Below are 25,248 nucleotides of genomic sequence, written 5' to 3'. Positions count from 1 at the left end.
CAGGATGATACCCCATGGCTCAAAGCCCCAACCCTCTAATTGCATGGTTCATATTCCCCACATGGCCAGTCCCCATCCTTAAATTGTCTAGGGGTCCACCATGAGTCATCTCATTAGCATAAACTCAGGTGAGCTCTGAGGGGCCCAGCTCTCTTTTAGAAACCAGGGACAAGTCCAGCCAAATTATTATGAAAATATGCTCCTCAACTTTTGCTTGAAAGGATTTGCCTTTTTTTGGTATTACTAGCCTATTAACACAATTTTCATGTTGTGATGTGAGCCAACCAAATTATAGCATGTCAGCCATAGTATAATAATCTTCACCCTTTTTGGTAATACTTACTGTTGCCATGTCCTAAGAGACATTTACTTATTTATTTAGTCAGTCATCTTTGAAACTAAACATTTTTGGAAAGATAGGACATTTGGACAACTAAAGTTTTCTGGTACCGTCTTTTACCATTGTAAGATGCTAAAACGTAAGTTAAAAAAAAAAACCAAAATGATTTCTTAGACCATAATCCCTAATATTTGGGCTTTAAGGAGTCCTCAAATAGTTTTGTCTAAGAAAGCTAAATACAAAATATACAGTATACTTTCAGGATGTGGTCTTTAAATTTTTTTTTAATAGATTAACTGTTAAGATTCCATGTTGATTGCTATCTGTCCTTTAAAATATCTTCTTGATTATTCTTACTACATAGTTAGAAGAATCTGCAGAAAAGGCCATCTTGTAGAGTAATGATCATTGTACAGGTACTGATATTTGATTACATTTTCCCAAAGTAGTGCTTGTGTATACTGCAGTTATTCAATGATATAGTAAATGTTACGTAAACAGTAAAAAGCTGTAGGTGAGTATATCAGTAATCTGTTGTCCTTGTCAAATATCAGCCCAAATTTAGTAGTTTAAAACAAACACTATTTATTTATTTCACTATTCTGTGGGATGGCATTTGGGTTAGGCTCAGCTGGGTGGGTTCTTTTGTCTCTGCTGGGATCAGCGGATCTTGGTTAGGTTCGCTTATGCTTTTGTGGTCACCAGGTAGATGGGGTTGGCAGGTTTACAGTGGTCTCAGCTGGGATGACTGGGGTCTCTCTCCATGTGGTTACTCAAGTGCTAGTTCCCATAGGGATGGAGTTCAAATACCAGCAAAAGGGCAAGCCCCAGTGTAAAACTCTTTTCAAGTCTGTTTTCATCATGTTTGATGTTATCTCATGGGCTAAAGCAAGTCAGGAGCTGGAGTGAATTCAGTAAGTTGATAAATAAACTCTACCTCTTGATGGGAGAAGCAACTAAATCCTACTGCAAGTGGTGGTGGAAATAGGGAGATTGGTGGCCATGTTTGCTGTATACCACAGTGAATCTAAATGTCTAGAATAGATTTTTTTAAAAAGCCTACTTTTTGGCTTTTGCTGTCAAGTGAACATATTACTACATGAACCACATTTAATTCTTTGTACTCAAGTCATGACTTTGTCAAAAGTTACATATAATTAGGTATGAAGTTTTTTACTCAGTTGCAGACCTGAAGAACTTTCAATCTGTTTTGTTTTAAAAGATTTAATTCTGTAGTGTACTAGAAAAACAAAACAAAACTGAAAGAGTCATTATTGGTAAGAAATACATTTAAAAATATACAAATGATGTAACTATTATAAATAGTAGAGCTCAGTGTTTTCATTCTTGATTTAATAGTTTAGATAATTCAGATATCTTTTTACTGTTACATATGTATATTATATATGCATTGTCAAATTATAGAAATATCTTTCCAGTTTTTAAATAAATATTGTTATACTTTTTATGTTTTTATTTAGTTTTTAGAGACATCACATTCTGGGTTTTTGGTCAGCTGTTGTAATCCAGGTTTCACGCTTCAGGTCTTTAGATAATATCATTTTATTGAGAATTTTGCTGAAGGATTTTCTTGTTTTCTCAGTGGCTCAGCTAAAAGCAGTGAGTGGAAAATTTTCTCAGGTTGGTTTTTGAAGATACCAAATAAATCCTGTATAACCTAACAGACAGCAGCCTTTTCTTATCTTCTTTAGTATTTTTTGAACATAAAGTGAGGGTCATATTGATTGGGAGATCACTAAAGAAGGCTAAGCCTCAGCAAGAGTCATCCAAAAAGTGGACTGTGCTAAAAATTGCATGTAATACTTTAGCATTTGACACATTAAACTAAACTGAGTTCATAACACATTTTAAGAATAGTTTTCTCTGTTGCTCATTTGACCATCCCTTGCTCCTCCAGGAAACAGACAAGGTTATGTAGGATGGTGATCATGACTGGAAAAGAATCAGATGACCCATGAAATGCCAGACTGAAGAAAAAAAATGTACTTTAGGTTGACTGGTGAAGCTGTACATTCACAAGAATCTAGACAAACTCAGTACAGTTTGATAATTCACTAACAGCAAACAGTATGTTACATCTTTAAGACAATGTTCTAAAGCTAAGAATATCTTTTTCACTAACACTTAGAGAATAGAAATCAGTAATCAAGATCATTTAGATCCTCCTAATACCTGGTTTCCCTGGGAAGTAGACAGTAAAATGGAATTAAGCATGCAAAAGGTTTATTAGAGAGAAATACCATTGAAGGGAAAAGGGAAGAAGCAGGATTGGACAAGGGGAGCTGTCTCAAACTGTGATGCAGATTTGACAAAGTCTCTGTAAGCCCAATGTGGAGCTCTGGAGGAAAGAATGCTCTTTAGATGAGTCCTGCATTAGGGAAATAACTAGGAGTGTTTGCCTGCAATGCTTAGACATTGGCTGAGGGCCATCCAAGAACGTGCCCTGGCTTCCACCAACTTGCTTATATCCCAGGGGCTGGGGGCCAACTGAGATAGTTTGACTTCAACTTGAAAGCTGAAATGGACCCTGAAGTCAACAGCTGGAGGCAGATAACCATATTCCTCATAGCTGGGCAGCAAGTCCTCTCTTGAAGGGGTATCTGCAAGTCAAGATCTATACTGCCTTTCTATACAAACTCTATCTTGAGATCAGTAATGTTGGATGAGAGGACATTTTCTTTATAGAAGAATTCAAGTTAGGAAGAATCATGGAATTGGAATATTATAATTTCGCAACCTCTAATATAATAACAAATTTAGGCAATGGTTATTGATAGCTGTTAACATCACACACACACAAAAAGATTGCTGGAAATTGTATTTCTTGTTGGGGTACATAAACTGCTTATGAAGTGGTCTTACCAAAAAGTCAAATTCAAATATGATTAAGTCTTTAGATCTCTCAATTTACTAGAAACGCAGGGGACAGAGGTGTATATCAAATGACAACATAAGAAGGTAGCTAGCAAAATCCAGAACTCTGTAAGACAAATGTTTAATTGCAAGGAAAAACATACATGAAGAAAGAATCAATAGAACAAGAGAGACTTTAGAGATCAGTTGCAGCGTATGAACCTTATTTAGATCCTCCTTCTAATACACTTAAAAAACATTGTGAGACAGGGAAATTTGATTACACTGTGGTGACATTAAGAAATTAAATGTTAACTTTAGTTGTGATGTAAATATATATTGAAATATTTATTGATGAAATGAAATACAGTGACTGGGATTTGCTTCAGAATAATCTGCAAAGGGGGGATTGGCTGTGGTACAGATGAAACAGTATTGGTCATGAGTTGATAATTATTGAAGACATGTTACCTGGAGATTTTTCTTATACTGTTTTTACTTTTATATATACTTAAATTCTTCATAATGAAAAGTTTAAAAATGATATATATTTGATATAGAGGAAAAAAACACCAATTTAAAAGGTATTTTTGTTTCAGTGTAAAATAAAATTTTTTCTTAGATATTATTAGATGCAGGAATCAAACAGATGGACATGAACCCATCAGCTTAATAAAGTAATAACTATCAAAAAGCTGGATTAAAGGATGTAGCTTTGATGTATTATTAGATGCAGGAATCACACAGATGGACATGAACCCATCAGCTTAATAAAGTAATAACTAGCAAAAAGCTGGACTAAAGGTTGTAGCTTTGATATACAACCACAGTGGGTTTCCTGATTTTCACCCTGAGTTACGTAGACGTCACTGAATCACAGGTACTGCTGGACATCTGCAAGCCTCCCACTTGGATGTAAGTTTACCTCAAAAATAAGAGCAGACCAGAATGTTGCCTCTTTATGAACAGTCAAATCTCAGAGAAAACCCAGAAGGGTCTGAACTGAGCATACTCAATTCATTCTCTTAAACTCATTTATTACATCAGTGGGACAGAGAGAGGCCAAGGAACTTTCTCTAGTAGAAGTTTTTCAACTTTACTACATTGTAAAAACTGTATACTGTTTTAGTTGCATCATGATTAGAAAGTACTTGTCGATTTGGTGGGAAGTTAGTTAACCACGGGGACTTCTGTATTGCCATGATAATACTCTATTATTTTTCCAGTGCTTTATGGTTATGTAAATATTGAATACAGGAAAGTTTATGTTCAGGTTTATGGATTATATTTTTTATGTCCTTTAAGGTTATGTTTGAATCTGTAGCACCTTTGACTTAATTGAAATAAATTCTTTTGAATAAGGACTATTAAATAAGCATGTAGGTAATGGACATAGGAATTACATGTGGAAATATTTTAGTTTATACAAATCTTTGTGAACCTTTGCTGTACTTTAAGCCCACAGTTGGCAAGAATGAGAGTGCTTTCTCTGAGCTGTCCAAAGGAAGGTGTTTAAAGGAAATGATTTCTATAAACTGAAATGAGTATAACTGAGAATTCTCAATGGATTCATAATTTGGACCCTATAGCATTCCATAGTAATGTAGACTGTGAGCTTTTCAAGGGCAAGAACTATCTCATTGATCTTTACCCTCAGGATCAAGCATATAGATATATAAAGTTAATGCTTAATATATAGTTAATGCTTAATATTTCTTGAATGAGTGGATCATTGACTCTCACAATTCTCATAATGAGGGGAAGAGAGGATGGAACATTCTAGAAGCTCTGCTATAGGTCTTCATTAAATCACACTTCATGTTTTTAAACTTTTTTCATGCGTATAGTTTTTGCTTAGTCATTTAATTAAATGTCACTAAATTAAATGTACAGTCTCAATGAGTATTTTTAAAGAGTTGGTTTCAAGTTGAGAAAACTTGAAGGTTATGCATAAGAGTGGGATAGGAGGGGCTTCCCTGGTGGTGCAGTGATTAAGAATCCACCTGCCAATGCAGGGGAGACGGGTTCGAGCCCTGGTCTGGGAAGATCCCACATGCTGTGGAGCAAGTAAGCCCGTGCGCCACAACTACTGAGCCTGCACTCTAGAGCCCGCGAGCCATAACTAATGAGCCTGTGTGCCGCAACTGCTGAAGCCCACATGCCCAGAGCCCGTGCTCCGCAACAAGAGAAGCCACCGCAATGAGAAGCCCACGCACCGTAACGAAGAGTGGCCCCCGCTCACCACAACTAGAGAAAGCCTGTGCACAGCAACAGAGACCCAACATAGCCAAAAATAAATAAAATAAAATAAATTTATAAAAAAAAAGAATGGGACAGGAAAATGAAAAAATAAAAGGAATTTATTTTTGTATGTGGTGAGATTCTGGGCTTCACATATTTTGAATTTCTAGTTTTGTTTTGACAGTATGTTGGTATATTAGTCATGATTGAAGGGGAAATTGAGGTTACATTAATACTATTAATCTATTTTACAGAGCCCTTTTTTTTTTTTTTTTTTTGGCGGTACGCGGGCCTCTCACTGTTGTGGCCTCTCCCGTTGCGGAGCACAGGCTCCAGATACGCAGGCTCAGCGGCCATGGCTCACGGGCATAGCTGCTCCGCTGCATGTGGGATCTTCCTGGACCGGGGCACAAACCCGTGTCCCGTGCATCAGCAGGCGGACTGTCAACCACTGTACCACCAGGGAAGTCCTACAGAGCCCTTTTAACACTTAAGTGTTTGCTTATTCATTTATTTACTGAAAAAGCATTTCTTCAGTCCTTTAAACCTGCTAGACATAATCAGAAATTTGTTGGACTAGAAAGTGCCATATTAGAAAGATCAATAAATACAATTACTAAAATTCATTGATTATAAAAAGCTTATATTTTCCTATTGTAACATCTTAAAATTTGGATACATCATATAATTGATGGTGTCTTTCATTAATAATTGACATCATTTTTTCCTTAATAGTACATAAAATAATAGTATGTCTTATATTTGATGAAATATAGTACATTTCTAAACAATCACTAAGTTTTAAGATCTTGAAGCAAGAACAACATGTAATTGATCTTGGCAGTTCCCTGACACATGACATGAAATCTCACTACATTTTGTGTTAATCAGTAAAGAAGGATTTCTCTTAAAATCTTATCTTTAGATTTGAATCTTTGGATTCTATTAATTTAGAGTGTTTAAAAGTTTTTTTTGTATATTATTATATGACAGTATAGCCACTATTCTTCCTTCCATTGACTAGATTAAACCTTATTAATATCTTAATTCCTTCTTTTTTATGGTTCATTACTTCTTTTAATCAATTACAGTATATCTTACTGTTAGGGATTCTTGAGTTGAATTTTCATTTCTAAAAATTTGGAGATGGTTGGAGTGTGTGCTTGACTGATGAGGATAAACTGATTAAGATAAACTGATACAGTGCTGCTAGTTTTCAGTTATTCATCCTAGGAGAACGGATAATTTGCAAATGATCTCCCACCCTTTTATTAGTTAGTTTATGATTGGTACTAATATGTAGCAAAGTCATACTGGTTTACATTTTAAAGCTTCATGTTTCCTCTTTAGAGCAGGTAATAAGAAATACTGGAATGGCAAAAAAAAAAAAAAAAAAACCCAAACAATAGAATATATGAGAATTGAAAAGCTTGAATAATATACACACTGGGTAATTGACCTCTGAACAATTAAAAACAAAAAGGGCTGTGATTTCATGCATTACTATTGAGCGTTGTTTAGATTTAACTTTTGTTCACCACTGATTGAATTAAAGTTTGAGGTGAAATGCTCTGTATCTCATTTCTAAACTCTCAACCGTTCAGTCATCTCTCATTGTGAAGTCATGAGATTCAGACATGATAAAACAATAATGAGAAGTTAACAGTCAGGGTTAGAAAAAAGTATGTATTTTAAACCTGCACTCTTCTAAAAGGGAGAAAAGCAATTATAAGAGTTTCAAGAATCAATAGAAATTGATGTTTTATACCAAAGAAATCTTAAGACCTTGAGTTCTGCCCTGCCCACCATCATGATACAAATAAAAAGAAATCAATAGGCCTAGAAACATAAGCTATTAAAGATTTACATCCAGTGACTATTTTTGATACTCAAGGCATTGTTTAGTGTTTTGATTCAGAAAATCTATGTAATTAAGCATAAGAAATTACATTTTAAAATATAAAATGATTGTTTTCTTTTTAATTTCTATATCTTTTATATTTCATTTTGAAAATAAAATAAATGTTAGGTGTGGATTTTAAAATAATTCTTTATATGATTTCTGTCTAGTTAACTAAGACGTTTTAAAGGTCCTTTCTGTTAAAAAGATACGTAGCTCTTTATTAAAAAATTACTAACGGACTTTGTCAGACTGTGTTAGGCCAGTTTCCCATCTCCTGGATAATCTCTTAGCTCATGCAGTAGAAAATGTAAGCAAAGGATTTTGAAACGAGTGCTGGGTATGGGAATTGTCAGAGCCAGTGAAGACAATAGCTATGTGTGAGGCTTTGAAACTGAGCATGAGAAATTTGAACTTGAAGCTCAGTTTGGAGTGTTAAGGAAAGTGTTACATGACTGAAGTAGTGAGATTATATGGATATCTATAGGGTAAAATTCAATAGAACACATACTCTAAGGAACAAAGTAATTCTTGTATCCTAATGTATCACTTCTCTGCTTTTCTCCTAATGACACACATAAGGCTTACAATGATAACTTTAATGAAGCTGTTCAAGGCATGCCCAGATTTTTGTGAAAACACACTAACAGTCTTGCAAGGAAGTAACACGTTTTCTAAATGCCATAGCTGCTAACAGAGTACCATTTATTAGTGGTTGTTAACCATAACTGCATGCAGTTCATAGCTGGCTCTCTACAATACCACTTCTTTCTCTCCTATTCAGAAAAGCAAACCTTGAATTCAAGTGAATGAAAGTGATATTATGGGAACAACTGAATTGATTTTGATTCCTTAAAGAATGATTTACAGCTCTGCAGTGACCTAAATGGGAAGGGAATGTAAAGAAGAGTGGATATATGTTTAACTGATTCACTTTGCTGTACTGCAGAAGCTAATAAACATTGTAAAGCAACTATATACTCCAATTAAAAAAATCATTTACAAACTTGTGTACTACATTATTAATAACAAATTACTTGACATGCTTACAATGTGATTGCTGTACACCACTGTGTTGGGACACTGCTTGAGAGTAGTGTTTGATTTTATTATAATGCAGGAACTATGGATGAATAATCCTGTACAAGTGATTTTTCTTGATAGTGTTTGTGTCATGGTTATCTTCTACTCTACAAAATATAGATGATTGTTCCTTGACATGTAGTGAATGGGTGGTAAAGAGGGGAGAGAAGCTATAATTTAGTTCATCACAGCTCTTTTCTCTTGCCATGAAGCAAACTTACCTTTAAACTCTTTGCATTTCAAGAATTTTCGCTGAAAAAAACAAAACAAAACAAAAACCAAACCTTCCAAACCAAAGAACACAGTATTTATGTGGAAAGACCACAGAGCTGAGGGGAGCAAAGGAGAGAAACTGGCTTTAAATAGTAGAGTTAAAATATCTAAATATCTTTACCTAGAAAGTAAGGAATCTAAGGACATGATTCCTTTGTTCCACTCCTAGAATATCATTTCCTGTCACTGTAGCTTTTCCTCAGCTTGGTTTCATGTCACTTAAGTCAGGGTTTAATCATGATTTTAAAGCGAGGAAGGACTTTAAAGATCATTGATCTCCCTTATTCTTAGTCTAGCAGTTTATTCATTTTAACTTTCTGAATGGTCTTACTTATCTTTGGATTCTCAGTACCTGGCACAAAACTTAGAAGGTATTCTGTAAATATTTGTTAAATTAGTTTAAAGAACTTAATCTGTATTGATATTAGTAAGTCAAAATACTATTAATAAGGTCTGATGGTATCTTTGTAATCTTAGCACTTAAATGTCATCAGTGATTTTTTTTTTTTCTTGACCTTTTTTCTCTAACCAGATTTGCATCTGCTGGTGATGATGGAATTGTAGTTGTGTGGAATGCCCAGGTGTGTATTGTTGCTATGTGGATTGTGTAATAAAGACATGACTGTATAGTTGAGTATGCGTTCATAAACATTATCTGGAGATACACCTGCATATCAGTAGGTTGAGACTAGTTAATGCTCGAAAGGGCTGCTTAGGATGAATGCATTTAAAATGAGGACCAATGTTCCATAATAGAGTTTTTTTATTTAATATTTTTTCCGATAAACAAATGCTAGGTTATGAAAATAAAAGTTTTAATCTTAATTAAACAAAATTTATCAGCAACTATGCACTGATTCTGAAAATGAATCAGATGTTGACTTTTGTGGAAGACAATTTTTCTGTCAGAATCGTTTGATAGCATAATATAGCATTCTTATCATGTTTGACTATAATAGTAATATAATAAAAGGTTTATTTTTTCAAAAATATTTAAGGCTTTACCAGATTTCTCTAGGACTTCTCTTCTTATCCTTGGATTCTCAAATTATTCTCTTTTGAAGCATTTATCTTCTTGCCCTTGTTTGGATTGTTATCTGGTCTGACTCAGTCAAGATCCTCATTTTTCGGTGGCTTTGCCTGTGATTAAAGCAGTTTTTTTAACATTATGTTCATCACGTGCATCATGAAATCCTGCAACCTTGGAGAGATTTGCAATTTATCTTATACTTACATTGCATTTCTGTATGTTTACTACTTGGGAAATCAGTGAGAAACTGATAGATGAAGACATTGGATGGATGGGAATAGCTGTTGATGTTAGAGAGAAGTAGAGTCCATACTGACTTTACGAGTGGTTGATACATTACTGGATATATATATCCAATTGTTGTTACTGTTATGCTGACTTTTATTTTCTTCCACAGCGTTATAACTGTGAAGACTTAGATAACAGATGCTTGCATAATGAAGACTCCTTATTTTTTTCCTGCTGATTAAGTTACAGATATTTTTATGCTTAATTTACAGTTATAATCTTAAAACCATATGGAAAGAATACTCTTTTAAACTTCCTGTAACAATCTGCTAAAAATTAGTATTTTCTATTAGAAAATAATTAAAATTAGTTATAGCTACTCTCTTAGCACCTAATGTTTAGATACTGTTTGATTGTTTAAAGTTAAATTATAAAATCTAAGTAATTTCAGATGGAATGTATATATTTTCTACCTGGTGATTTTTCTTAATGTTGTCATTTAAGATTATTTAAGTTATGAAATATGAAGTACTATTAACATTTTATTGATATTTCAGACAGGAGAAAAACTTTTGGAACTCAATGGACACACTCAAAAGATAACAGCTATTATTACATTTCCTTCTTTGGAAGCTTGTGAAGAAAAAAATCAACTGATCTTGACAGCCTCTGCTGACAGAACAGTTATTATATCCTTATAGAACCAAGTGGCATAGCTATGGTGATCCAAGGGACCAGTACATATGTTATTAGTCTTTATCCTCTTGGGGTCTGTCTGTACATTCTGTTTTAGCAAAAATGATTTTGTTCTAGCCTTCATAAGACACTTAAAAGTATTAGGCGTCTGAAAAGTATTAGACTGGAAATTGCAAGTTAAGGCTTATTGTTGTTGGAAACTTCATAACTAAAGCTGTTTTTCTCAGAGTTACTATTATATCAAATTACATAAAACAGGAAATGGGAGAATGTGGGCTTAAAAATATTTTTCATCTCAGATTGCTTTTCAATTTAGAGAAACAAAGATGAGTTGAACTGGAGAATAATTCACATTTTTTTTTCTGTTCATTGAACAGCAAAAGAAACTTAATGGCCCCAACCCATAAGAACTTTTTGAGGATATGAGTCTGGCAGAAAAGCGAATTACCATCTGCTCAGCATTTAATATATGTAGTATTTTATTTTATTTTTGGCTGAGTTGGGTCTTCGTTGCCACATGCAGGCTTTCTCTAGTTGTGGTGAGCAGGGGCTACTCTTTGTTGTGGTGCATGGGCTTCTCATTGCGGTGGCTTCTCTTGCTGTGGAGGACGGGCTGTAGGTGCATGGGCTTCAGTAGTTGCAACACACAGGCTCAGTAGTTGTGGCACACAGGCTTAGCTGCTCTGCGGCATGTGAGATTTTCCCAGACCAGGGATCAAACCCATGTCCCCTGCATTGGCAGGCAGATCCTTTGTTTTTAATATTTATGTTTCCTTTGCCTTTTTTAAAAAAAATTATTTAATTTATTTTTGGTTGCATTGGGTCTTTGTTGCTGCGCGCGGGCTTTCTCTAGTTGCGGTGAGCGGGGGCTACTCTTTGTTGCGGTGCGCGGACTTCTCATTGCTGTGGCTTCTCTTGTTGCGGAGCATGGGCTCTAGGCGCGTGGGCTTCAGTAGTTGTGGCTCATGGGCTCTAGAGCGCAGGCTCAGTAGTGGCACACGGGCTTAGTTGCTCCATGGCATGTGGAATCTTCCTGGACCAGTGATTGAATCCGTGTCTCCTGCATTGGCAGGCGGATTCTTAACCACTGCACCACCAGGAAGCCCCATATTTAGTATTTTCAAACAATTAAAAAATGTAAATGATCTTTCCTCCCCATACTTTCAATTGAAAATTTAAGATGTAGTAGCCATAGTGAAGTGTTACAAATTGCTTATATGTGCCAGGCATTGTTCTATTTTACATTTATTAACCCATTTAATCCTTATAATAAGTATTTCTATTATTTTCATTTATAAATAAGAAAAGAAAGGCACAGAGAGGTTAAGTAACTTGCCCAAGGTCATGCAGCCAGTATAGGGCAGAAGGCAACAGACTGACTGCAGAGTCAGAGCTCTGAATCACTATGTAATACTGCTTTCATAAAATATTTTTCTTAAATAAATAAATTTTTCTTAAATAAATTTAGCCCTTTTATATTTGTTTGTGGAATTGGGTCTGTGAAAGCCATAGCTAAATGCTATGGATAGCTAATCTTTCATTACTTTTTTTTTTAAGGTATCATAGATTAGCTTTAAAAAGTCTATGCTTATCTGAGAATTCTCTTTAAATAGCTTCAAGCATTACTGAAGTAAGTTTTGGAGTAAGTCCAAAGGTATAGGTGTTTCTTAGGCTTCTGTAGAACCAAGACATAGTTTATGACACACTTTAAATGAGCTCATCAGCTGAAGTGATTTCTAGACAGAGTGCCAATAGGTGAAAGAATTTGAAGAAAAGGTTTAAGTGGAGATAAATGATATTTTATGGTGATTACAATATTGCATAAACAGGGGCATAATATGCACTCATATGTTTAGGTCAGAGTAGCTTTACTACTGTTGCTCTGTTGAGGCAAGTGTTATTTTATGGACTAAAGGTCTCTTTTTGGGGTTTGTTTTCAGCATCAGTATAATCTCTGCAAAAATAGAATATCAAATACTTTTTATTAGACTGTTCCTAAGGTACTATGATACTATTTAGAGCCAATTATTAAAATTACTATTACAGTGCAGACGTGAGTAGCTGGGACAATATCAGTATAAACTTTAACTGTAAATGATAGTATAGAGTTATTTCCTTCGCTGAATGACGTTTTTTGTTAAAAATAATTTCAGATTGTTTTGTTGGCAGTTTCTTTTATTCATATGAATTCTGGATTTACCCTGCTTGGGTCTCTGCTGTTAACTAACTTCATTAATTAAATGCTGAGGGTAGACTTTATTTCTTTGTCAAGTGATGGTCTTAAGAATCCATATATATGTACATATTTATTTGTATGTAAATGTGTTCTCAGATATGATATAAAATGTATATCTTACCATAGGAAATGGTATGAAAAATTTGAAAATCATTATGCTCCTTAAGTCAAACTAACCTTGGACATTTTATGAGAGGTCCTGTAATTATTTTAAATATGTATATAGTTAATAGGAATACACTGTTACTGTCTTCTTTCAATCAAGATAACAGTAGTAAATGATGCCAGGCACATTGAAGGAGCTTTCAGTAAATGTTAATTAATGGATGTGATAGTTTTTAGTATAAATATTTTATGTTCAATGTTTATTAGATTACGGTAGATTGTTTTGGAGAATAAAACTTAAATTTTATATAGTTGCAATATTTAATGCCTGTAAACATTCAGTATTCAGACCATTCATTCTGTTGGTATTTTCAAATGGTTTGATAGTAAAATTTACCTCAGACTTATTTTACATTATAAGTCTGCTATGCTAAGTTGATGAATTGATTTTTGTGGTAGTATAAACATGAAATATTTCATGCTTTATATATTTTCTATGTAAATGTGTAATATTTGTGATTTATTAGAAAAATTATAATTAAGGTTTAAAAATTCTGCTGAGAAATTATTTCTTAACATAAATTTAGGTATGGGACTGTGATACTGGCAGACAAGTTCAGAAAGTGTCATGCTTCCAGTCTACTGTAAAGGTAAAATTTTTTTTTTTTTTTAAGGTAAAATCTTAATCAGATACTTTACGGTAATAATCTTTTTGTTTCAGAAAAAATTGTTTAATGATTTAGCTGAAATTACTTTTGTAGGTTTCAAAAATTACTTCTTCCACACATACACAGTCATTTGATTCTTCTAACACTAGATTTTGGGGAGTATATATATTAAATGCTAGAATTTTGAATTTTAAATTAGAGCAAGAGGTGAATCTCTATAGTAAGATAAGGAAAAAGGTAGTAGTACCTAGTATGTTTTTAGTAGGTAATTCTAGGAAGAGATATTACTTTCAAAGTGACGACCCCAATAGCTAGTCTCTTTTTTGTTTGTTTGTTTTAGCTTTGAACTAAAACATGGAGTTATTTGTCCCTCACCATCTATCTTCCATAAAATGATAAGGGTAAGATATAGCAATTACTTAGTTCCAGAACAAAATCTTTTGTGGCTAATTGGCTGCTACTGTTAGGTTCATTCATTTTATAAACAAATATTAATCGGAGCTTATTACTTGATAGGAACTCTGCTACATGTTGGAGAAACAAACTTGGATAAGACTTGGCTACATTGATTTCTGTAGAAGAAATTACCTTAAATGTTCTCAGAAAGTACACTGTTTTTCAATAATGTCAACAAGTTTGGGGAAAGATACTAGTAAACTGAAATAGTGTTTCCTCATTTGCTTTGAAGATTACTGATCTCTGTATTGGAGCTAACACTTTCAATGTAAAAAAAAAATCAGTGTGCCAATAGTCAAAGTATTTCATTTTTTTCCCTAAAAGGCAGCATCTCTGGTAGCCATCTTATGCTACTATGCTATTCTGATTATCAATTTAGAAAAGTTTCTGGGGAAGAAAGTGCCATTTACTATATACTGGTATCCAGTTTTACAATGGACTGTCTTTGAAGTCAATAAAATATTGACCTGATCAAAATCTCTACGCTTTATGTGAAAAGATGCTCCTATTAAATCCCTCAAAAAATAGTCTTGCTTATTTGACTGAGGTAATTAGGATTCAAATGAAAATATATGCATTGAAGGAACAGGGAAGGAGAAAAAATTTAGTGTATTTGGGGGAAATTCCTTTGGTGAACTGTTTCATGAACTGGTCAATAAAAAGTATCTTATTTCGGGGCTTCCCTGGTGGCACAGTGATTGAGAGTCCGCCTGCCGATGCAGGGGTCGCGGATTCGCGCCCCGGTTCGGGAAGCCTGTGCTCCGTAACGGGAGAGGCCACAGCAGTGAGAGGCCCGCATACCGCAAAAAAAAAAAAAAAAAAAAAAGTATCTTATTTCGGTATGGTGAAAGGACTTCCTCTTTCTTTTTTAATGAGCAGCCTCCTTTCCCTTGAAAGTACTTCTTAAAGGGGTTTTACTGTACTGTTAATCAGCTAGATAGTTGTGTTTATTTCCACTGTGATCCTGTTTCGCATTAAAAAAAATCGTTAAATACAGCATTTCATTCATTTTAGTTCAGTGGTTCAATTGTTCTTGAACTGATAGTTTATCAGAGAATTTCAGATCCTTAATAAATATACGAAATACTATTATTTATTTTTTGAACTAGTAAAGTTTCTTTATAAGAGATGATATTAGCAAGGAGGTGCTGAAATTGGCATTTTTATTGTCATTGAGAGTATAATCAAAATGATCTTCCTGGAAGGCAGTTGGCTTTATGAATGAATCTTAAAAAATTATTATATGAATTGACCCAGTGATTCTACTCCTAGAAAACTCTTTAAAGAAATGATAAAAACTTGGGCAGCGATTTATGAACAGAAATATATATTACAAATATATTTTATAAATGGATGAGTGACAGTATCCTAAATGTCTTATAGGAAAATAGTTAAATTATGGTAGACATATATGCTAAAAATGGTTTCAGAAGAACACATAGCTTTTGGAAAATGCTAATGATAAGATGTTAAGTAACAAAAGCAGTATAGTATCCTCAACAAAACACTAGCAAACCAAATCCAACAATATATAATAAGGATTATGTACTATCATCAAGTGAGATTTATCCTAGGAATATGAGTTTAGTTTAACATCTGAAAAATCAATCAATGTAATATACCATACATGGTAAGAATAAAGGATGGAAAACATGATCATCTCAATAGATGCAGAGAAAGCATTTGACAGACTCCAACATCCTCTCATGATAAAATACTCAACAGACTAGCAGTAGACGAGAGCCTCCTCAACCTGATAAAGGGTATCTAGGGAAACACAGCACCTAACATCATATTAATGGGGAAAGACTGACTGAATACTTTCCTCCTGAGTTCAGGAACAAGACAAGGATGTCTGCATTTGGCATTTCTCTTCAACATTGCACTGAAGGTTCTGACCCAGGGCAGTTAGACAATAAAAATGAAATAAAAATCATCCATAGGGGCTTCCCTGGTGGTGCAGTGGTTAAGAATCTGCCTGCCAATGTAGGGGACATGGGTTCGATCCCTAGTCCGGGAAGATCCCACATGCCGCAGAGCAACTAAGCCCGTGGGCCACAACTACTGAGCCCATGCTCTAGAGCCTGCAAGCCACAACTACTGAGCCCAAGTGCCACAGTTACTGAAGCCCGCGTGCTTAGAGCCTGTGCTCCACAACAAGAGAAGCCACTGCAAGGAGAAGCCCGTGCACGGCAACAGAGTAGCCCCCACTTGCCACAACTAGAGAAAGCCTGCGCGCAGCCCCGAAGACCCAATGCAGCCAAAAATAGATATAAATAAATAAATAAATTTAATTTTAAAAAAGCATCCATATTAGAAATGAAGAAATAAAACTGTTTCTATTCACAAGTGACATGCTCTTCTATATAGATAATCCTAAATCCATAACAAAACTATTAGAACTAATAAACGGATATAGCAAGATTTCAGGATACAATCTCAATATACAAAAAATTAACTGTATTTCTTTAAACTAGCAATGAGCATTCCAGAAATAAAGAAAATTTATTTGCAATAGCATCCAAAAAATAAAATAGAAATAAATTTAAAGAAGAGCTATGAGACTTGTATACCAAAAACTACAAAACATTGTTGAAAGACACTAATGAAAATATGAATAAATGGAAAGAAATTCATGGATCAGATTTAATATTGTTAAGATTGCAATGTTACCCAAATGATCAACACTGGACAGAATCTCAGCAGGCTTTTTTCCCCTCAGAAATTGACAAGCTGATCCTAAAATTCATGTAGAAGTAAAGGGACCCCATAATAGCTAAAACAGTTGTGAAAAGAAAGAACAAAGTTTCAAGATTGAAACTTACAAATTTCAAAATTTACTACAAAGCTATAGTAATCAAGACAGTGGTACTGGCATAAAGGTAGATGTACAGATCAGTGGAATAGAACTGAGAGTCCAGAAATAAAACCTCACATATGTGGTCAATAGATTTTTGACAAGGGTGTCAAGACCCTCCAATAAGAGAAAGAATAGTCTCTTCAGCAACTAATACTGGATCTAGATATCTACATACAAAATAATGAAATTGGATCCCTACCTCATGCTGTAACCAAAAATTAGTTCAAAATGGGTCAAAGACCAAGATATAAGAGCTGAAACTATAAAACTCTTAGAAGGAATATGAGTAAATCTTTGTGTCCTCGGGTGATACAAAGTGTCGCCTTTGTGTCCTAGATGTGATAGCAAAAGTATAGCAACAAAAGAAAAAAATGATAAATTGGACTTCATCAAAATGAAAAGCTTTTATACCTCAAAGGATACCATGAAGAAAGTGAAAAGACAACCAATAGGATGGGAGAAAATACTTGCAAATCATATATCTGATAAGGAACTTGTATCTTGATTATATAAAAAGAGCTTTTACAAATTAACAATAAAAAAGACAACCCAATTAAAAACAAAGAATTTGAAAGACATTTCTCTGAAGAAGGTGAGCAAATGGCCAATAAGCACATGAAAAGAAGCTCAACATATTAGTCATTAGAGAAATGCAGTTCAAAACATAATGTGACACTATTTCACATGCACTAGGTGGTTAATATCTAAAAGACAGATAATAACAAATATTGGTAAAGATGTGGAGAAATTAGAACCCTCTTACATTGTTGGAGGGACTGTAAAATGGTACAGCCACCTTGGTAAATAGTTTGATAGTTCATCAAAATGTTAAATAGAGTCATTTGACCCAGCAATCTCACTCCTAGGTATTCCCAAGAGAAATAAAAATGTCCACACAAAAACATGTACATGAATGTTCATAACAACATTACTCATACTAGCCTAATGGTGGAAACAACTTAAATGTCAATGAACTGATGAATGGATAAAATGTGTATAACCATACAGTGGAATATTATTTGGCAATGAAAAGGAATATAGTACTGATATTAAAAAATCAGAGATTAGACACAGTAGGACGTCTTGAAGTACAAACTGCACTGATTATTTTTAACCCTTTTTATTCCAGCAGTTTAAAAAGCAACCCCATCCTCAGCCCAGGGAAGATTACCAGAACCTTTTCCTTTTTATTTTTTAATACATATTCTCTCTTGCCCTTGTGTTCACTCAGAGTTAATGGGTGGGGAGAGAACTATGAAAGGTGTGGACTTTAAAGTACTGTTAAAGGTAAAGGACTTCTACCAACCTTGAAATAATTTCCTGAGTCAAGAATTAGGAGGTTTGAATTTGAAAGATACATAAAAACTAAGGTCATATTTTCAGTTTTATTTAAAAAGCAGTTTACGTTAAGCTTGTGTATTAGTTGTCTATTACTGAGTAACAAATTACCTCAAAAGTTAGTTGTTTAAAACAATATCTCAGTGTTGGTGGTCAGGAATAGAGAGCAGTTTAGCTGGATGGTTCTGTCTCAGTGTCTCTCCTGAGGTTGCTGTCACCTTCAGGTGACTGGGGTTGGAGGTGTTAGGGGGTCAGATGCTAGGTGAGTTAGTGTTGGTTGGTGTCCAGAGGCCTCACTTCCTTGCCTCACTTCCTTGAGGGTAAAAAAAAGATGCCAGCCACAATTAAAAAAAAAAAAAAAGATGGATCCTTCTCCATGCGGCTGCTTGTGTGTTTTCAGAACTGTAGAGTGAGTGATCTGAGAGAGCAAGGAGGTAGACACCATGTCTTTTATGACTTAGTCCTTTAAGTCACACACCATTCCTTCTGCCTCATTCTGTTCATTGGAAGCCAGTGACTTAGCAGAGCCCACATTCAAGGGGAAGAGAATCAAGCTCCACCTCTTGAAGGGAAAGGGTATCAACTTGTGGACATATTTTAAAACCACGGATGAATGCTTGAATTTCTAAACTGATAACTATTTCACATGAATTTTGCAGTGTTTAGCTCTTCTTCAGAGACTAGATGTTTGGCTTTCTGGTGGGAATGACCTCTGTGTGTGGAACCGAAAATTAGATCTCCTGTGTAAGACTAGTCACCTTTCTGATACAGGTAAAAACAAATCAAGGTAATTGTGAACCATGATAGACTCTAAAAAGACACAGTGAATCTTCAAAGAGACTTTCCATGAATACAAAGGAAATATAGATTTTCTTTTTAATTCTGAATATAAGATGTAGCCGTATTTCTCCAATTCAGGTTAAGGGTTGTGTAAAATATATTTCCATCTCAAGTTGGAAGGAAAAGGTCCCCCTTCCTTTGGCTTCCCCTTCCTTTCTAACGGAATTTCTCAAAAGTGATCAAGAAAAACCCTTTCATATATGCTTCTGGGCCATGTCTTAAACTGAGTTTGATGAGCATGTTGACACCTGGAAGCAGATCTTTATGACTTTACAATAGCATTTTCTTTCTTTATTTGTAGGGTCATCAGACTTTGAATAGATTCCTAAGGATGACCTCATTTTACAGTTGGTTTTACTAAAGAAACTTCACTCACGTGCAAACTTACTAATAAAATTCTATTTTCTCAGAATTCTGTTGACATATACTTTTGGTTTTAATAGAAGAAAAATCAGTTTTGACTTATATTGATATCAAGGAACTTAAAAAATAAAAATTTATTCAGAGTAAAAATATTTAAGTATAAATGAGTAAATTTAAATGACAGTAACCTTGAAGTCATGTGATACACTATTATTTTTGTTTCTAAAAGTAGTGAAATGAACCCATGGACATCCTAGAAAGAATACAGGCATACCCTGTTTTATTGCACTTCGCTTTATTGGGCTTTGTAGATACTGCATTTTTTACAAATTGAATGTTTGTGACAGCTCTGAGTCATGCAAGTCTATTGGCACCATTTTTCCAACAGCATTTGTTCACTTTGTGTTTCTGTCACATTTTGGTAATTCTTGAAATATTTCAAACCCTCCACCAGCAAAAAGATTATGATTGGCTGAAGGCTCAGACAGTGGTTAGTATTGTTTTAGCAATGAAGTATTTTTAAATTAAGGTACTAATATGTACAATGTCTTCTAGACATAATACTTTTGCACATTTAATAGATGACAGTATAGTGTAAACATAACTTTTATGTGCACTGGGAAACCAAAAAATTTGTGTGACTTGCTTTATTGTGAGAATTGCTTGATTTTGGTGGTCAGGAACCAAACCTGAAATATCTCCAAGGTATGCCTTTGTTATTAAACTTCATTTACACTTCATTATTGGAACTAGTTTATCTCCACATGGGTATTATAAAATACCAGAAAAATAATATGATGTCTTAGCAAAACTAAATCCATACCTTACTAGGATTTACAGTTTAACTTCTCAATTCAGTGTTCAATCACTAGTAATCTTGTTTGAATCTAGAGTGTATTTTCGTGTTTACTATTATCATGAGTTATATCTCTTTATTTACATATATTTTCCTTCCTATTTCTTATACTAGCCTGTGGGTATCTGTGAATTTTTATTTCATGAATTATTAGTAATTATGTTGTGAAATATTGAAATCAGGGCTAAAAACACCTTTTGTATGTTAATGGAAATAACCACCTATTATTGCAGTCCCCATTCCTGTTACGAGTTATCTTTGAGTACTGTACATTAAGTAGTCACAGTTTGCCCTGTTTATCAGTGTTCCAAGATATAGCGAAATCTTTGAGGAAATCAGTTAGAAAGCTTTGAAAAGGCCTTAGGTTGCCATTGGTGAGCTTTTCATGATTTGGATTTAGCAGTACTCTTAGACCCTTATCTTATAAAGCTCCTTTCAGTAAGCCTTGCTTGATTTATGGACTGGCAGGGCTTTTAGAACAGTTATTACATATTTGGAAATAAGCAAAGATAATCTTAGTCAGTCTGATGCAATGGAAGGAGGCTTGGACTAGAAAACAGGACATCCATGCCCTTTCCAGCAATATGTTCTGTGATTCTGTGTATTAAGTTGCTACTTCTGGATTAATGAGTTTCTAGTATTTTTATTTCATAAATAATTTAATAAACATTTTTTTAAACAAGCTGTTTTCTGCATCTGGAATTCTCCTCTGCTACCCCTTCCCCTGCTCTCCTATCTCTTCTACTTCTTGTACCACTCCTCCTCCCCTTTCTCCTCCACCACACCATCATCCCCCCATCTTAAACATGGGAAAATAGAAACATACTGTTAAAACAGTATGTGGAGAAAAGATTTTGGCCAGAAATACTCCCCAAGTGGGAAGGTAAAGTAAATGAGTAGAATACTTTCCAAATTTGTGTATATGTTATAAATTACATATATATAAAATTACATATATTTTATAATGGAGAAGTGAACTTTTAATAAACAGGGTTTTTTGCCAACACATGTGGTGGTTCTAAATCTAATACATGAATATTTTTTGCTGACAGAAGTAATGTAACATATTTTATAGAAAGTAACGTAACATATCTTATAGAAGTTATGGTTACCCTAAAATCATTTCATGATTCAGCTATAAAAAGATACTTAGAATTGTATGCTTAATAAATGAAATGTGATGGAATGTTGAACCTGATTATTCTAGTAATAGAAGGAGTTTTGTAAATGTGTTGACTGATTATAAACATATTATTTGAAGGCCACTTTCCTAGCTGTTGATGGTTGGCTCACTCATTTACTGCCAGGGAGCCCACCCAGGCTTCTTAAATTTACATTGAGGAGCATGCCAATTTTATATCTCATTTGAGCTAGCCATCTTGTAAATGGTGATGATGATTATCTTAAGGGTTCCCTGGTAAATAAGTTCACCACAATAGTAAAAATATTCAAAGAGCATTTCCTACTCTTAAATCAATAATGTCTTCCAGAGGTCTCACCTACTTTTCACAAAATCATTTTCCATATGTAAGCAAGCACGGAAGTGTGATGTAGCAAATTGTGTGTGCTTTATAGTTACCATCCCCTTTATAGGAATGACCAACATAAATCTGAGAATGTTTTTGTTTTTGATGTAATGAAGAAAATAATTTAACCTTCGTTTTATATGTTTTTGTGAAGGGATCAGTGCTTTGATTGAAATACCTAAGAACTGTGTTGTGGCAGCAGTTGGCAAAGAACTGAGTGAGTATGACTCTTTTTTTCTTTTATTTCTTCTTCTTTTTAAAAATTTTAAACTAGCCTTGTATACACATTTCAGAAAGACTAATTCAAGGGACATCTTTCCCATCCCAGTCTTAGCCTCCTGGGATTGTCGAAGTGATGTGGAACCCAAGACGTTTTCAAGATCTTAGGTCAGTTTTTTACCACACTTGGTCTAACATAGCCAAGTGGGCAAGGTAACCCCATTCCTCTGATGCTAGAGAAGGCCATTTGCATTCCACAGTCCTCTTTGTTGCTGATCCACAGTCACACACTTACTTAGCAAAAACTTTAGCCACATAAAACAACTATCAACATTCTGGAAACTAAAAGCTTGAGTTGGGAGTGTTGGAGGAGGATTATTTGGGGAGTTCACTAAGATAGGAACTGTGGAGGTTTTGCCTCAGGAAGCCAGAATGGGGCCCATTTTCTTGTGGGGGAGTTTATGCCATTTCCCTCAGACTAGTGGGACAGCAGAAGGAGGGATAGCAACAGGAATTTTGTAAATGTATTAACTGATTATAAACATGCAGTTTGAAGGACACTTTCTTAGCTGTTGACTGTTGGCTAACTCATTTACTGACAGGAGCCTGCAGTAAAAAAAAACCTTCTATGTTCATTACCTTATGGATGAAATTTGGGTGCTGAGAAGTGATAGAGTAAGCACACTTCTTAAAAGCTGCTTTTTTCTTGAAGAATTTTTGTAGCCCAGAGGGCATTTGCTATTACTTGTGCTGCTGCTTCTAGAGACCAGCCTTGAGATTTGCTATGACCATCAGTTGGCATGTTTGCAGATACCAGTGAGCCATGAGTTAATTGTTCACCATTTATAAACTGTTGTCTGCAGGCTCTACTGCTTTGCAGTCACATTTCTCTTTCTTCAACTGAACTTTCTGTGTGTAATCATGTCTGAGAAGTAATTTTCTAGACTCTATGCTTATTCTTTCTTTTCATAAAGTAATTTCTAAAGATATAATTCTGTGTTTAGTTTTTTTTTCTTTTTCCTTCCTTGCAGAAATTCAGTTTTCCCATGTTCTTTATTGACCTGGAAAGACGTCTAGCTTTTCCCTGCCTTTTTCCTCTGTGTCAGTCACTTGTGTTTTGCTGGTTTTACTCTAACTCAGTGGTTCTTACATTTTAGTGTGCGTGAGAATGACTTGAGGACTTGTTAAAAACACAGATTACTGGGCCTTACTCCCAGAGTTCCTAATTCACTAATTCTGGAGTGGGGCCTGAGCTTCTGCGTTCTAACAGGTTCTCTGGTAGTGCTGAGGTTGCTGGTGTGGGACCATACTTTGAGGATGGCTGCTGTAAATATTTTGATCCACTTCTTTCCATCTCAGTACTGTTGCTCTATTCAGGTACTCATCTCCTTTTTTGCCTGCTCTGTTGTGATAGTCACCTAACTTGTCTTCCTTCCTCTACTGCTTCTCAAATGCCTTCTCCTCTAGTTTAGTGCTTCCCAGATACATTTTCTAGTAGATGCTAGAGGGATCTATCTAAAATACAGGCTTCAAGATGATACAGATGCACTTATTTGCAAAGCAGGAATAGAGACACAGAGGTAGAGAATGGATGTATGTATACGGAGCAGGGGGCGGGGGATGCATTGGGAGATTGGGATTGAAATATATACACTATTGATGCTATGTATAAAGTAGATAACTAATGAGAACCTACTGTGTAGCACAGGGAACTCTACTCAGCTCTGTGGTGACCTAAATGGGAAGGAAATCCAAAAAAGAGGGGATATATGTATACGTATAGTTGTTTCACTGTGCTGTATAGCAGAAACTAAAACAACATTGTAAAACAACTATACTCCAGTAAAAATTAATTTAAAAAAAAAATGCAAGCTTCAAAGCTTCAGTGGCTTCCGATTGCCTACATCAGTTGTTTCTGAACTCTCAAATTTCTGATTAGTACAAAAGGTCAAACTTGTGGAGATCAACATAGAGTTGCCAGTTTTTATTTTGTTTAGTGAAAACATTAAAAATCCCAAACCAGAAACCAAACTACCATTTACTACCCTGATTTTATAAAAATAAGTTTTAAACAACAAAATATGAAGAACATGATCTCAGAAAAAAAGAATAGGAGTTTAAATTGAATACATTTAGTTTTATAAAAAAAACTTATGTAGTCCTTATTTTTTCTCATTTTTGCTCCAGATGAAAGAAATCTTTGCCCTAGGGACCCATGTAAGGACACGAGTAGCCTACAAGTCCAGATTTTTCAACATATCAAATCATGCCCTCCATTATTTCCCTCCTGCTTCCTTTGAGTCCTGTATCACTTGCTTGTTAACACTGAATTGCTTGGGATTCCCCAACCTCTATGCCTTCATTTCTGTTGTCACCGTGTATTGGACTTGTCCTCCTACTTATTGTCCTCTTCGATCTGGCTAATTTCTAAAATAAGAGATTTTTATTGAATGAATTAGTGAATTCATTGAAATAGTAATAAAAGCAACACTAATGCCTCAACGGAAGTTAGAATATTAGCTAAAAAAAAGGAAGAAATGAAAGTTGGTTTTATTCTGAAAATAATTTATAAAAAATACAAATATTCTTTAAAACGAGGTTCTGCATTTTACTTAGTCTTATAAAATAAATATGTTGTGCCATTTTTCCTTATAAAAATGTTTTATTCCTTTAAATGTACTATCTTTTCTATTTCTAAGACTAAGCTTGTGCCCATGTACTTGGTTTTAAATGTTCCATACCAATTTCTCTTTTTCTAATGTGAGGGTTCCCCTCAACAGGAAATAGAATTTCTGTGTGCACTAGCTGCAGTGACTTTGAGGCTTTTATTATCAATAGCTAAGCAAGGCTATCAGCTCTGAGTACTCATCCTGGTTCAGAAGTCGAGGATTTTTCTATTAATCCTTTTTTAGAATTGACTATTGCTTCTCTCTTTTTTTTTTTTTTTTTTGGTGGTACGCGGGCCTCTCACTGTTGTGGCCTCTCCTGTTGCGGAGCACAGGCTCCAGACGCGCAGGCTCAGCGGCCATGGCTCACGGGCCCAGCCGCTCCGCGGCATGTGGGATCTTCCCGGACCGGGTCACGAGCCCGCGTCCCCTGCATCGGCAGGCGGACTC

At 34.9% G+C, this 25,248-nt stretch overlaps 1 protein-coding gene across 2 annotated transcripts in view; it reads left to right on the top strand.

Moving 5' to 3' along the window:
* Positions 1-25,248, top strand: part of WDR41 (WD repeat domain 41) — a 44,770-nt gene that overhangs the window by 4,389 nt on the left and 15,133 nt on the right. For both annotated transcript variants that reach the window (XM_082651437.1, XM_082651438.1), the window contains exons 3-7: positions 9,244-9,292; positions 10,527-10,658; positions 13,594-13,656; positions 18,988-19,099; positions 22,068-22,130. In XM_082651437.1, the coding sequence (XP_082507563.1) occupies positions 9,244-9,292; positions 10,527-10,658; positions 13,594-13,656; positions 18,988-19,099; positions 22,068-22,130 (419 nt within the window). The remainder of the gene's footprint in view (positions 1-9,243; positions 9,293-10,526; positions 10,659-13,593; positions 13,657-18,987; positions 19,100-22,067; positions 22,131-25,248) is intronic.

The sequence above is a fragment of the Grampus griseus genome (genome assembly GCF_964374135.1).
Source record: "Grampus griseus genome assembly, chromosome: 3".
In the NCBI taxonomy this organism is placed as follows: Eukaryota; Metazoa; Chordata; class Mammalia; order Artiodactyla; family Delphinidae; genus Grampus; species Grampus griseus.
Note: the sequence above shows the minus strand (reverse complement) of the source record. Positions and strands in the feature narration are given on the sequence as shown.